Source organism: Equus przewalskii, chromosome 1 (assembly GCF_037783145.1).
Source record: "Equus przewalskii isolate Varuska chromosome 1, EquPr2, whole genome shotgun sequence".
Taxonomy (NCBI): domain Eukaryota; kingdom Metazoa; phylum Chordata; class Mammalia; order Perissodactyla; family Equidae; genus Equus; species Equus przewalskii.
The window spans coordinates 113,973,098-113,992,836 of NC_091831.1; the positions used below are offsets into that span (position 1 = coordinate 113,973,098).

At 38.7% G+C, this 19,739-nt stretch overlaps 1 protein-coding gene across 6 annotated transcripts in view; it reads right to left on the reverse strand.

Annotated features, from left to right (window-relative positions):
- The window catches only part of HERC2 (HECT and RLD domain containing E3 ubiquitin protein ligase 2), a 256,324-nt gene that overhangs the window by 73,323 nt on the left and 163,262 nt on the right, over positions 1-19,739 (reverse strand). For all 6 annotated transcript variants that reach the window (XM_070572331.1, XM_070572323.1, XM_070572302.1 and 3 more), the window contains exons 53-64: positions 12,515-12,705; positions 11,675-11,780; positions 11,496-11,587; positions 7,753-7,928; positions 5,978-6,089; positions 4,438-4,519; positions 4,191-4,334; positions 2,408-2,498; positions 1,931-2,108; positions 1,660-1,741; positions 1,257-1,428; positions 91-235 (exon numbers count right to left, since the gene is read on the reverse strand). In XM_070572331.1, the coding sequence (XP_070428432.1) occupies positions 91-235; positions 1,257-1,428; positions 1,660-1,741; positions 1,931-2,108; positions 2,408-2,498; positions 4,191-4,334; positions 4,438-4,519; positions 5,978-6,089; positions 7,753-7,928; positions 11,496-11,587; positions 11,675-11,780; positions 12,515-12,705 (1,571 nt within the window). The remainder of the gene's footprint in view (positions 1-90; positions 236-1,256; positions 1,429-1,659; positions 1,742-1,930; positions 2,109-2,407; positions 2,499-4,190; positions 4,335-4,437; positions 4,520-5,977; positions 6,090-7,752; positions 7,929-11,495; positions 11,588-11,674; positions 11,781-12,514; positions 12,706-19,739) is intronic.

A 19,739-nucleotide genomic window follows, 5' to 3' on the forward strand; every position in this document is an offset into this window, starting at 1 on the left:
CTGTTCTGGTTTTTCAAGTACCAAGATTCCTCTCATTCCATTACAAGTTACACTTGGACATGAAAAAGATCTATCATAACCTCAGCTTACCTGCCCTGCGTCCGTGACCGCTAGGCAGTGCAGGGCGCCGACAGCCACATGCACGATCTTCTTCCCTCTCAGCCCTTCCACCACCTGCGGCTTCCGCACGTGCACATCAGAGCCGTGGCCCAGCCTGAAGTAATCCCCCTTACCCCTGCGAAGAGGTCAACAGTTCACATTTTAATATATGGCTATAGTCTAGCAATGCTCCACAGGAAAACACTCATTGTTTACAATGTTAGAGCCATCTCAATGGTAAGATCATATACAATGCCTAAGGTGTTTGAAATTATGTTATAAAAGAGTATACCATTAACTCATTAATTCTACTAGCAAGATTCTAATGTGTGTTTTACAATATTTAACTGACTGATGTAGGTTTTCACAAAAAGAGACTGAAAACATGACAAAAAACCTCAAATGCCTCTCAAAAGTCCTCTTTAGTGTAATTCTTTCTCAAGCTGCCTCTGGGTCATAATACTCAAGCTAAGGCCCATCAGACCATCCAGCGTCAGCCAAGTGTCCCATTCCTTTTTGATTTAATAAAACAAACTTTCACAAGAAACACAGGTGAACATTTTCAGGATCACAGAAATCAGAATTCTGTTTTCTGCCCATTTGCTCACTAGGGTTCTAGCATGGTAAGAAAGCAGAAGAAGGGCCGGCCTGGTGTTGCAGCAGTTAAGTGCACACGTTCTGCTTCGGCGGCCCAGGGTTCGCCGGTTCAGATCCCAGGTGCGGACACAGCACCGCCTGGCAAGCCATGCTGTGGCAGGCATCCCACATATAAAATAGAGGAGGATGGGCACGGATGTTAGCTCAGGGCCAGTCTTCCTCAGGAAAAAAGGGGAGGATTGGCAGCAGTTAGCTCAGGGCTAATCTTCCTCAAAAAAAAAAAAAAAAGAAGCAAGCAAGCAAGCAGAAGAAACTCTCTACATAAACCTCAACTAAACAGAAGAGACATGTTGGGCTAAAATTTCTCTAGCGTTCTTTTCCAAACAACCCAGTTATAACGGCCAATTTCTTCTTATAATGTTATCACTAATCCCAACTCGAAAAGACAAAGATACCTGGAATGAGTAAGAAAATGAAGGTTTTACCGTCCCCTCAGGGTGGCATGGGGTAGGGTGGAGGTACCCCAAGACACATTGGTGGGTGACAGGGAGTTTACGTACCATGTCCACACCACTCCCGACTTGGTGAGAGCCAAGGAGAACTGAGCTCCACACTCGATCTGGCACACCCCCTGTCCATTTAGTCTCTCAATGTTCTGGGGAATGTTACAGCCCTCACTTCCTCCTCGGCCCAATTTTCCAAAATCACCATCACCCCAGGAAAATACCAAACCTAGGTTTAAAAAAACATACTTCAGACCAACTTTTTTTTTTTTTTTTATTAATGTTATGATAGATTACAACCTTGTGAGATTTCAGTTGTACATTTTTGTTAGTCATGTTGTGGGTACACCACTTCCCCCTCTGTGCCCTCCCTCCACCCCCCCTTTTCCCTGGTAACCCAGACCAACTTTTTATGATGTTCCTACCCACCCAGAAACATAGAATCAGGACAGGAGCTCACCTTCATCAGTCAGAGCCAGGGTCTGTGCATCTCTACTTCCACATGCAACCTGGATTACTCTGTGACCCAGAAGGACTTTCACCTACTCAATTACAAATTTAAAAAGAGAATGAAGCACAGACACTGAGAAAGCAAGGGAAATTTTTTCACAGACTGAAAGCCAATAATGCACATCTTTATGAACTTTCCTAGACTTGAAGCTTATCTTCTCTTGAAATGAGCAGATGGTAAGCTTTCTGTAAGCAACAAAAATGCGTATGTGTATAATCACCATTTTGGGCTTCAGTTGAGTTGTATTATCCCCATGTCCCAACCGGCCATATTCTCCAAGGCCCCAGGTATACAGTTCACCGCTGGACGTGAGGGCTGCACTATGCGAGCTCCCGCAGGCAATATCCCGAATACGCTTGGTTTTCAGGGCCTCTATTAGCCGTGGCTTGTCACAGTTCCTAGAGCAAGATTAAATAATATTCCCTATAATCAATCCAGTTTTTTTTTAAGAAGGAAAAAAGGACATCTACCCTGATCCACATTTAGTCAAAACAACATCTGTAGATCAACTTAACTATCAAATCTTAGAACAGGTAAGGCCAAATCACATTCATAGATATTTTAAAAAATAAATTTTTAAATTCTATTTTCATAAATAACCTATCCTATTTAATTTCCTGCAAAATAACTATCAAATGGCATTCACTATTATCATCAGTAACAATTTCTTATTAGCAAGTAATGAAAATATTCTTACATTCTGCTGAAGTGTCCAAGTTTGCCATCGTCACCTTCACCCCAGGAAAACACTTTCCCATCAACAGTTAAAGCCGTAGCATGCCGGCCACCTGCAATGTTCACACAGATATGAGCTTCTGAACTGGTATACCAAAAGTTTGCAGCCTAACTACTTAATTTGCCTGGCATGCAGTATGTACTCAATGAACATGTGTTGAATAAATGAGTAGATAGAAGCAACATCAGGCTGACAAATACATAAAATGAATAAACTCTTATTAAACTACAAAGTTTAAATCCAAGAAACAATTTCACTCACAAAGGCAAAAGAATGCTGTTTATTAATGGGGTTCCTGTTCTATTAAATATATAAAAGATCAAAATTCAGATGGTAAAAGTAAAAATAAGTACCTTTGTGATCAGGCAAATTATCAAATGCAGTGGCAATTAAGCTTTTGAGAAATGCACCCCGAAAGCGGAATTATTTAAGCAAAAGTACCGTCATTTGCAATTAAGACATTATACTCACTATTCCCACAACACATCAGCTCATGCTCTTTCCAGCATGGACCATTCTCTCCCAGTCCATCCACTCTGCCTCAGACTGAAGAGCACTGTCTTTACGGGCATTTCCTGTCACCTGTTCCTGGGTTCCCGGTCCCCTCAACATTCATTCTGCCCTGTTCCTTTGGTACCAACAAAACCCATATTATCAACGGCAACCATGTGCTCAGCTAAAAACTACACTTCTCAGACTCCCTTTCCCAGAGAGGATGGTGACAGAGAAGCAATGAAAATGAGTGAGGTTTCTGGAAAAGCTCTTTAGAGGGGCTAAGTGAGCTGGAGGAAATGCCCATCTCGTGTCTGCCTAGAGCCACAGAGCCATCTGTCAACGAGGGTGGACAGAAAGAGGAAGCCTGTGCTCATCATGCGCTGGAGCTGCTGAACTGGCCCTGGACACCACCTCCAGACCTTCACGGAGGAGAAAAGTAAAATTCTATCTTGCTCAAGCCACTACTGTTTGGATTTTTTGTTATATGGGGTTAAATCTAACCCTATTTGGTACAGACACAAACTGAGTTTTACATCTAATTCAGTTTCATTCCTCAGAGGCCAGCACAGTGCTTTGAAAGAAAGAATATTCAATAAAGGTGTCCTATGGGCCAGCCCCATGGCCTAGTGGTTACGTTCAGTGTGCTCCACTTCAGTGGCTCGGGTTCAGTTCCTGGGTGTGCACCTACACCACTCGTCAGCAGCCACGCTGTGGCAGCGACACATATACAAAATAGAGGAAGACTGGCATAGATGTTAGCTCAGGGATAATCTTCCTCTTCTCACTAAAATAAATAAATAAATAAACGTTTCCTAAATTGAAGGAGTATCAATTTTTTTAAAAGGATTCTTCTTATCAGTGGGGATCACAGACACTTTGAGAATCTGAAGAAGGTTATACAGGCTCTTTCTCCAGAAAAATAACATATATTTAAGCACAGAACATGATGATTTCAAAGATGCTATGAACCTGAGACCACAACTCCAAGACTGAAAAGCCCCTCTTGGAGGGGGACGCCCCATACCTAGAATGCAAACAACTCCTGGTCTCCAAAAAGCCTCATGCAGCAACAATAATTCAATTCTAGACCACCACGAGATTACATTATCCAATTTTTATTCCCAATAAGTAAGTAAAACTTGAAAAAGAATGCAAGGATATCTTAGGGAAAATTATTCGAGGGCCCTAGTTATTTACAGAACAGGAGCAACAGGCTTATCCTCATACAAGTGCCAACTTGGCCCGATACCTGAGTGAACGGCCACCTTCTTGACCACATAACTGCTGAGAGCCGTGACCTGCCGGGGGATGGGCACAGTCCCGCTGGAGATGCCCAGCCCAAGCCGGCCATTCGTGGCCTCTCCACAGGCGTACACCTTTCCTTCTACAGTCACTGCAAGGAACAAGAGTGAGGAGAGGACTCACTTTTTACAACATAACTATGTTTTCAGTGTTAAGCATGATTTAAAAATTACTTAATATTAGAATAATCATACCTGCAAACAAACTTTTAGAACCACCAGCCACCTGTACTACATTCAAAGCAGACAGTGTCTCAGAGAACGAAGGAACCTTTATCTAGAACAGAATGTTTTTAAAAAGCAAAAGAAGGGAAAAGATAATTTTATCTATACTTTTAAAATTACAAGTAACCTGATTAGATGATACAAGGAATTACTGTTAATTTGCATGGTTATATTAATCAAAGAAGTTTCTTTCTCGTAGAGATACACACTAAAGTATTTGAAGGATGAAATGATATAATGAGATTTACTTTAAAATTAACAGGGGTAGGGGTATGTAGAAAATAAAGACAAAAAAAGTGACCATCTGCTGGTAACTACTGAAGCTGGTACAGAGACACGAGAGCTCAGGTGCCTATTCTTTCTACCTGGATATGTTTGAACATTTCATAATAAAAGACGAAAAGTAAAATACAAATAATCTAAAGATATAAACAAAAACTGGTAAACTATGTTTTATTTCAGGTCATGTCCTGCTCAGTCTTGTTGATTCTAACATCTCTAAGAAATTATACACTTAAATTTCCCATTGTAGATGGCGGTGATTTAATTTAAAACTCCTAAAGCCTTTGCCTAAGAAACACTTTATGATTCTCACGTGTCAGAAATTATCAGTCACTACTACACTGGAAGAAAGGATTTTTATCACAACTGTGGAGCACTAAATCTATCCTTCACATGCAAACTCCAGCAAGGGCCCTGTGCTTGAGGATACCTGAGACAGCCCCACACCATCACAACAGAGACTCCCAGTGCTTACTGCCCCTTGTCCAACTCCAAATGGAGTCCAGGGGCCTTAAAACACAAATGTAACTCAAGGCTGTTCAAATAAAGATAAAAACCCATCTTACTTGAAAGGAGAAACTTAAGTAAATGAGTTTTAACTTTCCTTCTCAGCCTTTCAACAATGCAGGCAATAAGGCATCTTATGATGGGTGAAGTCTCACAGAATACCAAAAGGAAGCAGAGAAACTCATCTGAAGAGAAACTGTTTCCAGGCACCAAATTTTGGAGGAATCTGTTCTATGGCTCCTTAGTTAACAGACACTGAATTCAACTTTGGCTCAAATGCATCATTTGTTGTACCTACTCTTTAATCACACCTTGCTCATCTTTGTGCCACTATGGCATTTTTTACACGTTATTTTGTTCATGGTAAGCAAAAACGTGTATTGTATTGAAGACAATATAATTATAGTCTACAGTTTTCATCTATACGCTTGTCAGATCTTTTCAGAAGGGTATTTTCTAGTTTATAAAACAATAATAATGCAGCTATATCAAAAGTACACTATTTCCCAAGGACAGAGGCTTTTCAGAAACTAAATTTGATAACATCTATGAGAGTTCACATCAAGAATTACTTTAGAAAAATCAACTTAAAAAACAACATTTGGAAGGTAAAACCATTATAAAAACTTCAAAAATAGTCTGGCTATTGTTGGGCCAGCAAAGCTGCTCCTCAGTCATGTAATGACAGGTGACACGGGAACTTCACGCAGAGGTGGGATACCTTAGAGCCTTTCAGCCCGCCCAGCTGGTCCTTGTCATTCAGTCCCCACACAAACACTTTGGTTCTTATTGTAGCCGTTGATTCCAGTCCTGCAGCCTTCTTTCTAATAAGACTAACCAAAGAAAAAATAAAGAGAGAAACAGAGGTCATTCAGCATAAAAACTTTTAAAAATAAAAAGGAAAGCAATCACAAGTATGCAAAGTTTGCTGGTTACTATGAGAAACTGTTAAGTTTTGTTTTAATATAATAAAACCTCAAGTATATACAGGAGTAAATGTACCAGAGGGTCAAAATTTGTAGAGACTAGCTTGTTACCTTTTCATACTAGAATTTAATTGTAGCTTTTTACCTTTGGTGAAGATCTTTCTATGACACACTAGGCAGCTCTCTTTCTTCTTAAATACCAAGTTGAACATTACAGCTATTTTACTGACTCAGAGCAATTCCTGCCCATTACCTGGACAAACAGCTACTATAGATGTAACTGGAGAGAACACTGGATGGTCCCAGGAGTCACCACTGGGACTGGCATTGTGGCAATGTCCCTAAATTAGAAATCTGTCTGGTCATTCTTTTTCCCCTAAAGAAATAATAGATATAGCCATATGACCCTGCAGGCACTACTCCAACACAGATATATGTCGTAAAGCACAATGCAATTTTCTTCCTTCATACCCTCCGCCAGCTGGGCTTCAGGTCCCCACCTCCGTTCTCTCTTGGGAGGCCTACCCCACACCCTGAGGCTCCTGAAGCATAGGTCTGGCAGCTAGCTCCACCACCTTGTTCATCCTATCTCCTGTCTTGCCCTCAATAGGGCAGAGGTTGAATCAACAAAGCACTCCAATTCTTGAACTTGGGGAAACTATAAAGTGCCCAGGATAGAGTGAGAGTTTCTTGGTTGTTAGTCTGATGTCAGGTGCTAAGAAACTGCTTCTTTTGTTTGCAGCTCTTGGCTTTTCATTTGCTTTTGTTCTATTTTCATCAGCTAGGATAGACAACTGAAGGCTCCAGAGACCAGATTTGAGACAGGTAAGGTTTTTTAACATGTTATATACTAACGAATACTTACTTTAAAGAATCAAAATTTTATGGTTTGGGGATAAAAATGTAGGAAAACTCTTCCATCTGATTCCAGGGACAGGAGAGCAAATATATGTACATTGTAATCATTTGAAATACTTTGTAACACATTTTTAGTCAAAAATATGTACAGGACACCAGGAGTAATATTTAAGATAAGTAACAACTGGTACCAAGTAAGTATGAACCATTCAGAACGGAAGCCCGTCATGTGTGCTCAGTGTGCGCACCTCCTAGCTGGGTGCCTGCCTAGTGGGAGACTGCTTGGACCACTCATTCACACTGAAGTGATTAACGGTAAAGATGGTAAACTTCATGCTATGTGTATTTTATCACAAAAAATTTTTTTTCAATGTAAAAGTTAATGATAAAATACTTAGCAAAAAGGCTATCAAATATAGATGATACCATTTCCACAGGAAAACACAAGTAGGGACAGATAAAAAGAAAACTATAAGGATAAAAAATATTAACAGTGATATTTCAGGTTGAAAAATTAAAAATTTTTATTTCTCCTTTTTAGTGGTATTTTTCTAAATACGATGTGTTTTTACATTAAATATTCCCCTAATAAATTAAATTATAATTTTTGAAAACTCAACTAAAACTTACCATGAGATATGCTCTAATTAAATATTTACTTTTAAAAGTGAGAATTTTGTAATGAGCACCACCAATAACAAATGGCTCTCACCTCCCACTGTTGCCTTTTTCATCTTCTTCCTCTTCATTATCTGAAGCTAAGAAAGGAACTGCGGCCAAGTCTTCCTCCTCTGCACGGATCCGTCCCAGCAGGATGAGACCATGGATTTTACAATCGATTCCTGAGCTCCTGCACTGCTTTATTGCAATTTCAATATATCTGTGATACTAGACACAAAAACAATGAGCTACAGACTTTTTAGAACCAAAGACATTAGATATTTTAACAGGAGCAGGATATTTGAGACCTGGAATAGGTGGAAAGTTAGAGCTCCTTTACTAATTTCTGGAAATATCAAGCAACTTAGGTAGAGTTAATGCAGCCACACTTGACTAGAGTTTGACTTCAAAAGGAGTCACTAATTCACCAAGCATGTCTATCCAATGCATGGGACTCACATTGATTTTCTTACTAAATTGGAATAGTATGATAGCCTTACGGAATGACTGCAAACCTTTCTGTCTTAAAGCTTTCTTGAACCAAGATGTATCAACAGATTAAATGTCAGGTAGTTCACAGAGCCTTCATAATTTTTTTTAACTTTTTATTGAGATTATGATAGTTTACAACCTTGTGAAATTTCAGTTGTACATTTTTGTTTGTCAGTCATGTTGTAGGTGCACCACTTCACCCTTTGTGCCCACCCCACGCCCCCTTTCCCCTGGTAACCACTAATCTGTTCTCTTTGTCTTCATGTTTAACTTCCACATATGTGCGGAGTCATACAAAGACTGTCTTTCTCTATCTGGCTTATTTCACTTAACACAATACCCTCAAGGTCCATCCATGTTGTTGTGGATGGGACGATTTTATCCTTTTTTATGGCTGAGTAGTATTCCACTGTATATATCCAATCATCAGTTGATGGGCACTTAGGTTGCTTCCATGTCTTGGCTATTATAAATAACGCTGCAATGAACATAGGGGTGCATGGGACTTTTGGAATTGCTGATTTCAAATTCTTTGCATAGATACCCAGTCGTGGGATGGCTGGGTCATATGGTATTTCTATTTTTAATTTTTTGAGAGATCTCCATACTGTTTTCCATAGTGGCTGCACCAGTTTGCATTCCCACCAGCAGTGTATGAGGGTTCCTTTTTCTCCACAGCCTCTCCAACATTTGTTACTTTTTGTTTTGGTTATTTTTGCCATTCTAACAGGTGTAAGGTGATATCTTAGTGTAGTTTTGATTTGCATTTCCCTGATGATCAGTGATGATGAGCATCTTTTCATGTGCCTATTGGCCAGCTGTTTATCTTCTTTGGAGAAATGTCTGTTCTTGTCCCCTGCCCCTTTTTCAATCGGGCTGTTAGATTTTTAGTTGTAGAGTTGTGTGAGCTCTTTATATAGTATGAAGATTAACGCTTTGTCGGAAATATGACTTGAAAATATTTTTTTCCAATTGGTGGGTTGTTTTTTTATTTCAATCTTGTTTTCCCTTGCCTTGAAGAAGCTCTTTAGTCTGATGAAGTCCCATTTATTTTTTCTATTGTTTCCCTTGTCTGAGAAGACATTGGTGTCCAAAAAGATCCTTTTGATACTGATGTCAAAGAGTGTACCACCTATATCTTCTTCTAGAAGCCTTATGGTTTCAGGTCTTACCTTTAGAGTCTTCATAATTTTTAAAACATAGTAAAAATAATTGAATATATACAAATTATAAAAAATAGTATAAGATGTTCTGTGACCCTACCACCTAGCTCAACAATTATCAATGTATGACCAATTTTGTTCATATATGGATTATCATAAGAAAATTCCAGGAAGCATGTTGTTTCAAAACTTCAGTGTGTATCACTGAAATATGGGCATTTGAAAAATATATCCACATTACTATTATCATAGCTAAGACAATAATTCCTTATATCATCTAATATGCTATCAGTGATCGAATTTTCTGATCATCTCATAAACATCTTTCTATTGTTGGCTTGTTCAAATCAGGATCCAAGTAAGATGCAACCTCCCTCGGTTATGCGTTGCTATTCATTTGCTAAAGCTAGTCTCTGTCCTGCGGGATGCCCTTCATTCTGATTTGGCACCCATTGTATTCCTCTATCCCATATTTCATGTGAACAAAGAATGATGCAGCAGGAAGCACATACACCACCTATGACTCCCTACTGCCTCGAATGAATCTGAACAATCCTCAAGATCTCCCTCTGATGTCACAGGAAGCTCAGGTTGAACAAAACCATTGAGATTCAAAAGATAAACTGAGAAATGAAAATTTCTACAGGAAAAAAAGACCCTGTTTCTTTCTTTAGCAAGGAAAAACCAAGAGAATTAAGAATTAAATGAAGTGCAAAGTGTAGGCATTGTTTGAATCATGATTCACACAAACCAACTACACAAGGACACTTATGGGAAAACTGGGAAAATTTAAACACTGACTGGATATTGTATGATATTAAAGAATAACTGTTAGGTGTGATAATGGCATTGTGGTTACATTTAAGTCTTTGTCAGAGATGAATATTGAAGTATACACTATTGAAATACGATCATGTCTAGGACTTGTTTTAAACACACCAAGATAAAAAAAAATGGGGGTGGGGGAACACGCAAGGACATAGTGAAACACGATTGGCAAAAAATGATAATTGTTCAAGCTAGGTGACAGGTTTATGAGGGATTCAGTATACTTCCTATTTCTGGTTATATTAGAAAATTCCCATAACAAGCCATTTTTATATGAAAGGCAATGATAAAGAGTCCAGTAGCTTCACAGGAATGATATTCTAGTGCTTAAGTTAGTTGGAGAGATGGAGAGTGAGTCATGAGTTTCCCAGTTACTCACAATGCTTCAATATTTCTCATACATGTGATAGATACTATTTTTTACTTATCAAATATTATGTAATAAATTGTTCTAAATTGAAAATTTCTTAAAGTTAATACACCCTTTATGAATAACAACCTTAGTTATTGATTTAATAAAGTCTGTACTTACTGATTTGCTTAAACTACAAAAACATTTGGGAGTATGGACATTAGACAAGCTGCATTCAGTTACCTAGCAATAAGTTAACAATAAAATGCACTAAAATTCAATATTATCTTTTCTCAGAAAATTAATTAATTAATCAGTATATCACAAAATAGTTCAATGACATAAAAGAATAAATGGTGCTAAACAATTCCTAGTGTTGACATCTGTGTGGAAGGATATACTGGAAAATGTGCGAGAAAGTCTCACTGCTGTGTAATATATGGGTGCTGTTTAAAAGAACCTTCATTGATTCTCTTAGAATTTTCAAGAGATACAATAAACTTGGATTCATTTTGCAAATTACCTTATTACCAATCAAAACAAATCAATAACTCAGTACTTTATGACAAGTTCAGCACTTGATGCCAACAGGTATGAAAACAAAAAAGGAATTTCAGCATCACATGTATGGTCAGAAAAAATCATTGCACACTAATACACATTTAACGAAAATGACACTGCACTGGCTGCAAAGAGCAACTGGATATGCCTGGTAACAACTTTTGCTAGGAGTATTCACCCCTGCTTCTTACCAAAGATAGTGAGATTGAAAGTTATTTTGTTTCCTTTTCAAGCTATCTGATAAGCAGCAAATTTAAGCTGTGTACATGTCAACTTTTAAAGTAAATACAATTAATTAAGGGGAAAAATGGGCTCAATGTTAGTATAGAAATGTTCAAAAAAGTCACCTCCATTGCCATTTGTAAACCATCAAAAAGGAACACTATCGTATCCACTTACCTCTGTGCAGTCATTCAGAAGGGACACTGTGGTGTCAGTGGGGTTAATATTGATTGTCTTCAGTTCAATTAGGTTATTTAAGGAATTTCCACCTAGGGGGAAAAAAGGGCAAAGGAATCAGACAAAGGAGTTTTTGTTATATGATAGAAGGTACTTTTTGAGTAAACTAATTGAATTACCTGACACTACAACCAGAGATGGCATGTAGCTACTGTCAGCAGGATCTACTATCATTTTTAATCTATGAACAAGAACATCTGGGAAAATCTCCAAACGAATCCAATGCTTTAAAAGAAAAAATGAATTCTCTGTTAGTAAAGTTCAGCTATATTTTAGCTACTAAAATATTATCACTAAAGCTTGAATCTACATGAGATTTTTTTAACATATTATCTGGCATGGGAGAGAGAGAATTTGCCTTTAAGCTGGCAGAAACAAGAGCATTGTACTCCATCATTTGCTCATTAGAAGAAAGTCTCACTCTAAGCTCCAAAAACGTGTTTATAAACTCCTCCTGATCTAGGGTGGTCCATTTATACCCATCAAGGAGTGGATCATAGAAAAGATCATAGAGTCAAGATGGAGAAAAAGCCCCTCTCCAAGACTGACCTGCATGTCCAGATGATGCATACCCACATGTAAGTGCAATTATGATAGCATGCCAAAGATCAACACATATTTGTTAGGATATATTAGAAAAACTTCTAACCAGAGCAGAATATGAACACATACATTTTATATGCGGGAGTAAAAAAACACCACCATGCTCTTACACCCACTATCAATTGGTCAGTTAGATAAAATCTGTTACCTATGTCGTTTAAAATCTCTGACAATAAAAACTGGATGGTATAGTACTCTGTAACTTTAAAATAATTATGAACTAAAATAGAAAACGAGTACTCACAGGTGCCATCACAATATAACTTACTAGGTTTTTCAAAGTTCATTTTGAAGCTCTAAAAGGCAAAGCCACCTAAATAAAAGCGGTTCTGGAAGTTGCCCCCAGAGCACACTACCTTTCCTTGCGACCCAGAGGACTGCCAGCAGGGCTCACTGCCATCAATCAGACGAGAAGCCTGGTTCACGGAGGATGAGACATTCAGGCTCTTCACCATCCGAGACCAGCTGTCCAGCAGCATTCCTGGCTGACTGTTGTGACAACGCTTCAGCTGTTTTCCAGAACGGCCACAAAATATTGCAGACTGTCCTATTTAACGGTGGTCAAACAGTGTTAATATTTGTGGGGCAGAACCTTCACAACCAAGAAATAAAGAATATTACATAGTGAGGAGCTTCTTACTTCAAAAAAATAAGTTTTCAATTAAAAGGAGCTATTAGATACCTAAAATGGCTTCAAAAAACCTAGTCAAGGTATTTTGTACCAATTTACGAGATGAAGTTCATATAATGCTATGATTTATTCCACTTGACTCTCTCAAGTAATAACAGAGAGAGATATTTCCAGATGGAAGGATACACATAAGCTGGGGGGAAATACAGTCACAGTACTTACAGAAAATGTTCTTATTAAAAATGCTTTTTTTTTTCTAGATTGGCACCTGAGCTAACAAATGTTGCCTATCTTTTGTTTTTTCCCCCTCCTTTATTTTCTCCCCAAATCCCCCTGGTACATAGTTGTATATTTTAGTTGTGGGTCCTTCTAGTTGTGGCATGTGGGATGCCACCTCAGCATGGCCTAATGAGCGGTGCCATGTCCGCACCCAGGATCTGACCAGGTGAAACCCTGGGCCACTGAAGCAGAGAGCACAAACTTAACCACTCAGCCAGGGGGCCGGCCGCAAAAAATGCTCTTTATAAATGCAAAGCAAAACAAATTTGCAAAGAGTTTCTACTTCCATTAATGGCAAATCTGGAAATTCATCTTGCCCTCCCACTGAGGAGAGAACACTTAAAGATGACTAAAACAAGAAAGCATCAGAATTAACAAGACGGTAAAGAGATGAAAGGAGGTGTGCTAGGGAATCTACGCTGAAGGTTAGAGGCCGCTTTTCCCTCCAAGAGGACACAGGGTACTTCTGACAGCCTTGTGGGGGAAGGGAGCCAAGGAACCACCAGGAGAGAAGAGGATGGCCACAGAAAACCCCACACTTGGTTTGGGATCCCCACAGGTAGAACCCTAAGAGCAAAGTTGAACTATGCAGAGTTCTTTGTTTTTACAGATTGCAGCTCAGCATGAAATCACCTCGCTCAATGACACTGGATTGAAGTGAGCCCAGATAGTTACTTACCCCAATTATCTGGAGGACCAACCCTCTCACCCTCAATCTCTGGAGAAAGATAATATCTTAGGCCTCAAATTGATTCAAGAAATATTTTTTAAAGAATTTTATTTTTCATCTTTTCTCCTCAAAGCCCCCTGGCACACAGTTGTTTATTTTTAGTTGTAGGTCCTCCTAGTTGTGGCATGTGGGACACTGCCTCAGCATGGCTTGATGAGTGGTGCCATATCCGCGCCCAGGATCCGAACTGGTGAAACCCCAGGCCGCCAAAGCGGAGCACGCGAACCCAACCATTTGGCCACAGGGCCAACCCCAAGAAATATTTTTTTAAATACAACGTTCAGGGCCTGGCCCTGTGGCCGAGTGGTTAACTTCGTGCACTCCGCTTTGGCGGGCCAGGGTTTTGCTGGTTCGGATCCCGGGTGCAGACATGGCACCACTCATCAAGCCATGCTGAGGCAGCAGCTCACGTGCCACAACTAGAAGGACCCACAACCAAAAATATGCAACTATGTACTGGAGGGCTTTGGGGAGAAAAAGGAAAAATAAAATGTCTAGAAAAAAGCAACTATATTAAATACAACGTCCAGTATATAAGGGCATATGAGGAAACAAGAAAACATGACTAAACACTACCAGAAATGACAGATGATACAAATAGAGTCCAGAATTAGAGTTATAAGATACAGATTTTACAATAACTGTACTTACTATGTTCAAAAAGACATTAAAAATTTCAGCAGAGAACTGGAAACTATTAAAAAAAAACCCAAAAGACTAGGCCTGTTAAATACAGTAATTAAAATTAAGAACTCAATGAATAGATTTATCAGAAGACTAGACTCAGATGAAAAGAGAATTAGTAAAGAATATCCACAATGAAGAACTGAGGCACAAAAATTTAGCAAACATAAACAAGAAGGTGAAAGACTTACAAGATAGAGATAAGGTCTAACACAGGTGAAAGAGGAGTCCCAGTAAAAGAAGGAAGAAAGAATAGGACAGAGACAGTATCTGAAGAAATACTGAATGACTGAAAAATTTTCAAAACTGACAGAAGACATCAAGCCACAGATTTTAAAAGCCCTACTTTGAAAGTTGCCAACAGAACAGATCTTAAATGTTCTCACCACACACACAAAAAAAGGTTATTACGTAAGGTGATGGATGTGTTAACTAACCTTAATGGGGTAATCATTTTACGATATATATGTGTATCAATTCACCACAGTGAACACCTTAAATTGGCACAATGTTATATGTCAATTATAGCTCAAAAAAAAAACTGGGCAAAGAAATAAAAATTTAAAAGACCTACTTACCCCAAAAAAGATAAATATAAAGAAACGCATCTCTGCATGTATGTAAAATTTGTGTAAGACAAAAACAAAAGAATACCTCAAAGGTAGACTAAGGGAAAATACAAAGATGGATTTGCTTTAGTGGAACAATAACTACACTTCCAGCTGACTTCAACAGAAATAATATAAACCAAATTATGACGGAACAGTATTTTTGAAGAGCTGAAAGAAAATTCCCAGCAAAAATGTTTTTCAAAAGTGGAGAAGTAAAGACATTTTCAGACACACAAAAACAGAATTCATAACCAGAGACACATTAAAGAAAATATGAAGGAATATTCTTTAGGCAGAAGGAAAATGATGATAGATGGAAAGTGAAAGATACAGAAAGGAATAGGGAACAAGTACGTTATGTGAAAAAATCTAAACAAATACTGACTATATACGGTAACAATAATATGTCTTATCTGGTTAAAAATGTATATGTGTAAAATTTTAAAACATGATAATTAAAACATAATTTAAATCAGAATGAGGGTAAATAAAGCTAAAGGGATTATGGTCCTTGCATTGTTAGGAATTATTTAGTAAAAATACTAAATAATATTAGATTTTGGTAAATCAAAGATGGATAATACCTTGAGTAACTGCTAATACTAAAAATGTGTACAGCATATATACTACTAATATGGCATACAATTATACACTAAAAGTGTGTCTAACATCTAAGCCAATAAGTGAGGGGGACTTATTAAACAATGAAAAACACATTAGTCCAAAGGAAGGTGGCATGGAGAAAGGGGAATAGACAATAAGAGGACAAATAAAACACACCGAAAAGTTTTTCAATTTAAATAAAAGTATATCAGTAATTGTCCTTAAATGCAAATACCTAAGTGAGCCAATAAAATGACCCTAAATGTTAATCCTAAGTGATCCAAACAAAAGACAAAGATAGACATATTGGAATTAAAAAAAAAAATCTGTCCTCAACTTACAAGAAATATATCTGAAATATGGTAATAAAAAAGATTGAGGGCAAAAGGCTAGAAAAAGATATAGTAAGCAAACACTAACTCAACCACAGAACTGCAGGAGACATTCTTTTAGGCACACATAAAACACTTATAGAATCCTATCACATGCTCAGTCATATGATCACACATAAGTTTCAGAAAATGCCAAAGATCCATCAGTACATACTCTGAATGCAACGTGGAAACCAGTAAGAAGATACCTAAAAAATGCTGATATGTTTGAAAATTTAAAAGCCAATGAATACAAGAAAATAATTCCAATGAAATTTTAAAAATACTGTGAAATGTATTTTAATGAAGTATTACTACATATCAGTATTGCAGGATATAGCTTGAGCCTTACTTAAAGATAAATTTAAAAATTTAAGTTCATATAGTAGAAAGATGAAAGTGAAAAATAAATGAGCTCAGTATTCACCTCAAGAAGACAGAAAAAAAATCAACCTAAACCCAAATACCATAGGAAAAAGAAACGGTAGTGATATGAGAAAGAGCAAATCAAAGCCAAAAGTTGGTTCTTTGAAAAGGCTAAATTTGTAAACCCATGGCAGGCTGATCAAGAAAATATTCAACTTAGGCTTGAAAAGGAGATGGGTCTACAGATTCCACAGCCCTCTTACATAAAGGTAAGAGAATATTGCAAATTAGGACTAGAAAAGAACTTCCTCAAAATGATAAAGGCCATTATGAAAATCTCACAGCTAACATCATATTCAATGGTGAAAGACTGAAAGCTTTCCACCTAAGATCAGGAGCAAGATGAAGATACCCACATTTACCACTTCTGGTCAACAAAGTATGGGAAGATCTAGCTGAAGCAATAAGGGGAGAAAAAGAAATATAAAGCACTCAGTTTGGAAAGGAGGAGGTAAAACTATATCTGTTCACAGGTGACATGATCACATATGTATTATTTAGGGTTAAAGAATCCACACAAAAAAAACCAGTCACAGCTAATAAACAACTTCCACAAGGTTGCTGGGTACAAATTCAACATACAAAATGTGCTGAAAATGTATAGTGTATATGTATGTATATATTTCTACACACTAGCAACAAACATTCCAAAGAGAAAACTAAGAAAATAAATCCCTTAAAAATGGCATGAAAAATAAATAGTTTGGAATAAATTTAACCAAGAAGGTACAAGACTTGTACAGTCATGCATTGCTTAATGATAGGGATATGTTCTGAGAAATGCATCATTCGGCAATTTCATTGCCATGCAAACATAATAGACTACTTACAAACCTAGATGGTATAGCCTACTACAAACCTAGGTTATGTGGTACTAATCTTATGGGACCACCATAATATATGCATCCTGTCATTGATCAAAACATGGTTATGTCACACATGATAGTACACTGAAAATCACAAAACATTGCTGAAAGAAATTTAAAAAGATCCAAGTAGATGGAAAGACATCCCTAATTCTCGGATTGGAAGACTTAATATTATCAAAATGACAATTCCACCAAAAGTGATATACAGATTCAATGCAACTCTTATCAAAATATTAGTTTTTTACAGAAATAGAAAAATCATCTCAAAATTCACACTGAATTTCAAAGAACACCAAATAGCCAAAACAATCTTGAAAAAGAAGAAGGATTTCACATTTTCCAATTTCAAAACTTAACTGCAAAGCTCTCCTAATCACAATGGTGTGATACTGGCATATGGGCAGGAAATTAGACCAATGGAAGAGAATTAAGAGCCCAGAAATAAACTCTTACATCTAGCATCAACTGATTTTCAATGAGGGTGCCAGGATCATTCAATGGTGAAAGAACAGTCTTTTCAAAAACGTTGGGAAAACTGGATACACAAGTAAAAGAATGAAATTGGACCCTCATGTTATACTATATACAAAAATTAAGGTAGATCAAAGACCTAAATTTAAGAGCTAAAACTATAAACCTCTTAAAAAGAAACAGAGGCTAATCTTCATGACTTTAGATTTAGAAATACTTCCTTAAATTGAAAGCAAAAGTAAATATGACTTGAAATGCACAGGCAACAAAAGAGAAAAACAGATAAACTGGACTTCATTTGAATTTAAAATTTTTGGCAGGTGTCAAGATGGCAGCATAGGAAGACTCAGAACTCACCTCCTACCATGGACACAACCAATTTACAACTACTTGGGAACAAATACCCTGAGGGGCAACTGAAAACTGGATAAAAAGAACTCCCGCAACAAGGGACACTCCTGACTCAGGTCGAAGAGGCAATAATTCCTTTCTGGAGAGAAAAAAAAGCTGGCTTCACAAGCTGCAGTACTTCAGAGCTGGCCAGGAGCAATCCTAAGGTAGGCAGGCTTCCTGAGAGGAGCGGGGAAGCTGAGAGGGAGAGCATTACTACTATAAGCATCCTTTGGACTCAGCACAACCGAGACAAGTCTCATAACATCTGGCTTTGGTGGCTAGTAACAACAACAGTGAATACCCCCGAAAAAGCTATCGGACATAAGGGGGAAAAGGCAGATCTTAAAGGACCCACACACAAATCCACCCATTTTGGAAAGCAACCTAAAATCACCAGAAAGAAAGGTGCACACTCCTTTGGTGAAAACAGACTCACCTGACAGGCTCTGGGTGCATCTCAGTGAGAGGTGAGAGCTCCCCAGGGACTGAGACATTGGGGGCAGCCATTATTGTGACCTAGTACAGGCGTGCTGACACAAATGCAGGGAGACTCATTAGAATTATTCACCTGGTCTGTTAGCCCAGGGCCTGCTCCACCCACTGCAACACTGATTTAATCCAGCTTGGCCAGGGCAGGCAGCCTGCCCTAGGGACTGACCTAACCCAACAGCCAGTCCCCCAGGCATCAGCCAGATGCCTGGATGCTCTGCAGCAGAGCAGCGGGTCAGTCTCTGCAGGTCAGAGCATGCAAGAGAAGTGGGTGGAGAGTATGGGATGTTGGTGGAGTGTGTGGGGGCCTCTTTAGTGAGGTGACTGGGTCTGCTTTAGGGGGTCAGGATGCTTGCATGGGGCAGGACTGTGGTGTGTCTGGCCCTCTGGGCAGTGTGGCTTGTCAGCTGCAGAAGACTTGTGCTTCTTAAACAGCCACATAGAGAACCAACCTCACTTTCCAAAGCCTGAAACAATTGGGTACTCCCATGCCTGGGCCCAGCCCCACTCAGCTGCAATCCTGAGAGAGCTGACAACAGCCTTGCAGGCTGGAAGCCTAGAGGAACTGTAAGTCCCTGAGACTAGCCACAAGCCATGCAAGCAGCCTACACACTTAACAGGAAAACTGCAACAGGAATGTGCTATCAGACCTTGTAGCCAATTGTGCTGGGGCTCCCCACACATGATAAAGTAACTAAAGAGTCCATAGCAGCCACATGCAGCTGAGAATTAGAACCAGCTGGCCAGGAGGACAGTCTAGCCTCCCTGGGCACCTGCAGCAAGAGAAACCCTGTCACAACAGAAGGACACACGTAGCTCACACAGGGGTCACTCCTGGAACATTTGGAACTGGTGATGAGAGAGAAGCACACTGCTGGGCCTCATAAGACATCTCTTACATAAGGGCACCTCTTCCAAGATCCGAGACTTAGCTGACCCATCTAGTGCATAGATAAAAGAACACAGAAAGAGGATACATGAGGAGGCAAGAGAATACATTCCAAGTAAGGGAACATGACAAACT